General features: G+C 48.7%; 1 protein-coding gene across 1 annotated transcript; it reads right to left on the bottom strand.

Moving 5' to 3' along the window:
* Positions 1–2,535: 2,535 nt before the first annotated feature.
* Positions 2,536–4,547, bottom strand: LOC147747390 (uncharacterized). The gene is made up of 2 exons (XM_086936266.1): positions 3,950–4,547; positions 2,536–3,674 (listed from the first exon to the last, which is right to left on the bottom strand). Exons 1-2 carry the CDS (start codon positions 4,368–4,370, stop codon positions 2,662–2,664), a joined length of 1,434 nt encoding a protein of 477 aa, XP_086792392.1. The 5' UTR covers positions 4,371–4,547; the 3' UTR covers positions 2,536–2,661.
* Between the last annotated feature and the right edge of the window lie 1,027 nt (positions 4,548–5,574).

The following is a 5,574-nucleotide window of genomic DNA, read 5'->3' as shown; positions in this document are numbered from 1 at the left end:
GATTATTGTTATTAAGATATCTTAAATCTATGCATAGAAGAATATTACCATTAGAACGCAATGACAACCGGAGAAAACCATTCAGAGGATTCCGTTTTTTCTATAATATCCTCAGGGACCAACTGATCCAGTTCCTTTTCCACCTCCCTCCTGACAGTAATGGGTTTGTTCGTAGCTGTAAAAAATGTAGAACAAGCATCTTTTTTATGAACAACATTGTGTTCAAAACTTTATCATTTACCGATGTTGTCATTAAATACTCTCGGAAACTTTTTAAACATATCCTTTCCATTAACTTCACCTTCTTCTAAAACCATAACAGGTTCAGAGGTCAAGCAACATACCAAGTTCACCCTGATCAAACCAACCTCGAACTGAAGGTCATTTTTTAGAAATGTACAATTTGCCTAGACTTTCACGTTCTTGAATCTATAAATTAAATGATGAAACCTAATAAATCAATCCTTTCCCTAGAATACCCTTCAGGAGAAATAGCTGGTTCTTCCAGATCTGAACCCAATTTCCTGAGAACAAAGTATTCCGAACATTTTCATTGATGATGGTGTAGGGAGAACAAGAGTCAGCATAAATTAAAAAATCCACACCACCAATTATCATGTCACAAAGTGTTTTTTTCTCATATACATTTTTAACATTAAGGATATGGGGCCCGATGTAGGTAGGGCTTTACCGATCGGTATCGGCCGAAAATACCGATTTTTTGCCCTTACCGATCGGTAAACAGCCATCGAGATGTAGGGACCCAAAAACAGAACGAATCGGATAGAAAACCGATTCGGAATGTGTACCGAATGTGAAAGAATCCGATACGTACATACCGAAAATCGGATATGTAACGAATCGGAAAAACACCGATTCGGTTACAAAGACCGAATCGGTCCATGTACCGATTCGTTAGTGACACCGAATCGGAAAATCACCGATTCGGTCCTACTACCGATTCGTTAGTGACACCGATTCGGAAAATCACCGATTCGGTCCTACTACCGATTCGTTAGTGACACCGATTCGGAAAATCACCGAATCGGTCCTACTACCGATTCGTTAGTGACACCGATTCGGAAAATCACCGATTCGGTCCATGTACCGAATCGGAACAAATACCGATTCGGACATGATCCGAATCGGAAAACATGCCGATTCGTATGAATCTCCGATCGGGAAATTCCCCGATTCCGACAGTTGGGGAGATGTAGGGAGGCACAGAAACACCGAAATCGGCTCAAAATCGGTAGAATTTACTCGGTATTTACCATGGATTGCAATCAGGTGGTAACCAACTCCAACCCATATAAACAGTCCCAAAATGCATTGCAACTTGCAGGATGGCAGCTTTCTATGTCATTGCGAGGCGGCTACGGCTACAGCAGGAAGGACAGAGGGAATGGCTAAGAAATGAACAGGTGTACAGACAGAGGATAACCCTGTTCATGCTCACTGAGGCTGAGATCCTACAGAGATACAGGCTGGACTCTGACACCATACTTGAGCTCATCAGGGACCTTAAGCCATACTTGGACCACCACACCCCAAGGGCACACGCCATCCCTGCGCACGTCCAGGTGCTATGCAGCCTACACCTGGTAGCGTCTGGCAGCTATCAAAGTGGAGTAGCAGCAGCAGGAGGGGTGAGCCAGAGCAGCCTGTCAAGGTTCTTCCACATATTCCTTGACGCCATGATAGACAGGATGGACCAATACATCTCATTCCCTGCAACCCACGCAGAACTGCTACAAACCAAAGCGGACTTCTACCAGATGGCACACTTTCCCCAAGTCATCGGTTGCATAGATGGCACGCATATTCCGATTTGCCCACCAGCGGACACCGAATACATATACCGCAATCGGAAATCTACACACACCATCAACGTGCAGGTGATCTGCAATGCCAAGTGCACCATCACAGACCTGGTAGCAAAATTTCCAGGAAGTACCCATGACTCATATATATTCCAACAGAGCGGCATATATGCACGGCTGATGGCTGGCGATTTTGGAGAAGGATACCTCCTAGGTGAGCCACATCATCAGACCCCCATAACACATAGTAGGTAGGTGTAATACATGTATGCATGTGTCTAATGTGACCCCTTTCTCTTCCAGGCGACAGTGCATATGCCCTCCGCTCATTCATACTCACCCCCTACCTCAACCCCTCCACACCCAGCCAAAGGAGGTATAACCGGGCCCACATACGCACCAGGAATGTTGTTGAACGGACCTTTGGCATCTGGAAAAGTAGATTCAGATGCCTGCACAAGAGTGGAGGTGCAAGGCAGTATACCCCCATCACCTGCTGCAAGATCATAGCTGTATGTGCAATGTTACACAACCTTGCGGTCAAGAAGGGCACTGAGGTGGAGTTGTCTGACTACGAGGACTATGACGACGACGAAGCTGTGCCACTGACACAGCCAGCTGGGGTGTGTACGCCATGTGATGGCAGATACAGACGTGAGGAGATCACTGAGAACTATTTCTGACTGAGTACAGATGCAAAGACAGCTAAATGTTGCTTGGAAAAAAAAAGTTTTAATAATGATGCACCACAGTTACAGCACTGATGTGCATCAAATAATGGAGATTGTTAACGAAAATAAAGTCCAGGGTTCTGGTGTGCTCATCCCCCCTTGCCAGCCTATTTTTTGGCCCGCTTTCCAGACCCACTGGGGTGTCCCTCGGCCCCCTCCGAATGGCCAGCAGCATCAGCGGATCGCCTGGTGCTCCTCCTTGGCTCTGAAGCAGCGCTGGCCGGGCTGCTGCGGCTGCTGCTGTCTCCAGCATCACCCAGGTCCAGGGCAGGATTGGAGGCGGCGTTTGATATTAACATGGCCTCCATGGCCGTGGTGATCCTGGCCATCCCCCTAGTCAGCTCAGCTGTATGCTGACTGAGTGCCGATTCCTGATTTGAGCTGCGATGGCACAGCTGTGCGGTCGCCGCTGCAAGGCGGGCCATGGCCCGGTTGAGCACCCGGGCATCCCTCCTGCGCGCAACCTCATGCTCCTCCTGCCTGGCAGAGGAGTGGGTGATGGCAGTGGTCAGCCTGCCCAACCCTGCTGCCACCTCCTTGTTGCTGTCCACAACAGCCTGGAACCCCTTCACCAACTCCCCCATCTGCAGGTTGTGCTGCAGGAGCTGGCGTTGGCAGGCCATGGTGGATTTGGCCTGTTGGCGCTGGATTTTTACCATCTGGCCCTCCAGGCCCAGGAACACACTGCCCTCCCGTGCTGGTGCAGCAGTGGTGGTGGTGGTGGCACGGCGTCTGGCACTGCTGCCTCCGGCCTGCTGAGTGGGCTGGGGTGCCACTGGTGGTGGTGTGGTGCTGGCCGGTCCCGGAGCCCCTGCTCCCACGACAGGTTGGACGGGTGGCAAGGCCACGGTTGTGGCAGGAGCTGTTGTCGGCGGAATGGTCTGCCTTGTAGGGGAGTTGTATGGTGAAAATTGCAAGGGGGGTGAGCTGGGCAGTACTGGGGAGTGCACTGCCTGGAAATCAATCACCAGGACTCCCTCCATTCCAAGCCCTGGGGTGTCTCCTTCCTCATCCTCATCCTCCTCCTCCTGGCCAGGCTGGCTGGTGCTCGGCCCTGCCACTGCAGTATTTGAAGTCGAAGCTCCCTCTGCTGCCACAGTGGTGCTGCCTGATGGTGCCCCTAGGTACAAAGAAGCATTTGTAAACTGAGTGCCGATGTATTACAGTCAGTACAATTATGGCATTCCACATGTCCTTGCATCTCCTTACACCGTGTCACACTGTTTCCTGTCTTGTGATTCTGCACTGACATATTTGGCTAACTTCTGCTGACTACATGTACCATGATGCTTGTCTCTTGTATGTTGGTGACAGTACAGTGCTGGTGTTTGCCTATGCATTGTGTCTAATGGGGAGGTGTCTGGTAGGGTGTGTCATGATGCGCATGCTTCTTACCTGTAGCTGTGGCCATCGCAGTGCTGTCCAGGGTCCCGATCCCTACGATGCTCGCCCTCTCGATGGTGCTGGAGACAATTTCCTCCAGCTCGGTGAGGGGTGGCGCCGGGTTCTTGCCTCCTCCGGTGTGTCCAGCCTGCCTTTGGAGGTCGGCCAGCTTCCTCTTCGTGAGGCTGCGGAGGTCATAAAACCTTTTCTTAAGTTCCTCAATGGACCTGGGGGTGACTCCAGCAGCATTGACCTTCTGGGCGATGTCGGCCCACAATCTCCTCTTGGTGCTGTCTGGCACGTTGAGGGACAGCTTGCCAAAGAGCTGGCGGTGCACCCTCACCACCTCCTCAACCAGCACCTGAAGTTCTGTGGTGGTGAATTTGGGCTTCCTCTTTTGGGAGGACTTCTGGCTTCCTGCCTGATCTGCCATATTCTCCTGCTCCTGCTCAGTCTGCAACCTCCTTCTCCCACTGCTGCTAACTGTGTGTTGGGCTCAGGCAGGCTTTCCAGAAACTTCTAGAAACTTCTTAATTGGCTGCACCTGCCAGGGTTGCCACTCCCTGTTTGGGTGGGGGAGGGGGAGCCACCTCATTGGCTGAATCGCCTATTGCCGATTCGGCTTTTACCGATTCGGTAAAATCCGATTCGGTAAAATCCGAATCGGTATTATCCGAATCGGTAAAAGCCGATTCGGTTCATGCAATGCATTCCTATGGGCTTTTTCGCCATGGGTCTATGATTGCCGAATCGGTTTTTACCGAATCGGCTTTTACCGAATCGGTATTCGCCGAATCGGAAATATCCGATTCGGTGGTAGCCGATTCGGTGTTTTCCGATTCGTTGTTGGCCGATTCGGTAAATTCCGATTCGGACCGAGCTGAATCGGAACGTACCGAATCTCATTACCGATGCCGACCGAATCGGTTTTCAATCGGTATTTTTTTCCTACATCTCGTTTTCCGATTTCAGAATACCGATTCGGCCCGCCTCGGTATTTTGAAATCGGAAAATCGCGTTTACCTACATCGGGCCCATGGTCTCCTATCCCATCTTTAATATTAAGAATGAAATTTTCACTGGTAAGTGAGGAAGGCAAATCTGCGTCTTCTTCACTATAATCACCATCTTCAACACATTTTACTTTTTGTTTCAGTTTTTTTCTGCATACTTTCGTAAAATGTCCTATCATGCCACAAAGTGAACATTTTTGTTTCAAAGCAAGACAAAACATAATATTATCAAGGTGAGATTCACTATTGCACCTAAAACATTGCATAATGTCTTTAGTGCGGACTCTGAGTTTTTCTTTACCTTTGTCCTTTTGGTTGTATTCTGTTCTTAGTAGTACGTGAGCCTGTATTAACTGTTGACAACTTCATTCTGTTTGGTATCAGATTCTGCTTGTATGACTTTGGCACTTCTGCTGTACATTTCTGCCTTCCTAACTAAGGCTATTGATAGAGCGCTTACACCACTCTAAATTGTATGGGTGCATTATACTCATGGTTTAAACACACTAACATATATTTTCATAATTTGCAGTGTTTTATGTTAATAAAGATGCATTTATTCACGCTATATAAGAATGGAAATATAGTGTACACAATCAAGCAGGATTTTACATGTATTAGAGA

The sequence above is a fragment of the Lissotriton vulgaris genome, chromosome 1_1 (assembly GCF_964263255.1).
Source record: "Lissotriton vulgaris chromosome 1_1, aLisVul1.2, whole genome shotgun sequence".
Taxonomy (NCBI): Eukaryota; Metazoa; Chordata; class Amphibia; order Caudata; family Salamandridae; genus Lissotriton; species Lissotriton vulgaris.
Note: the sequence above shows the minus strand (reverse complement) of the source record. Positions and strands in the feature narration are given on the sequence as shown.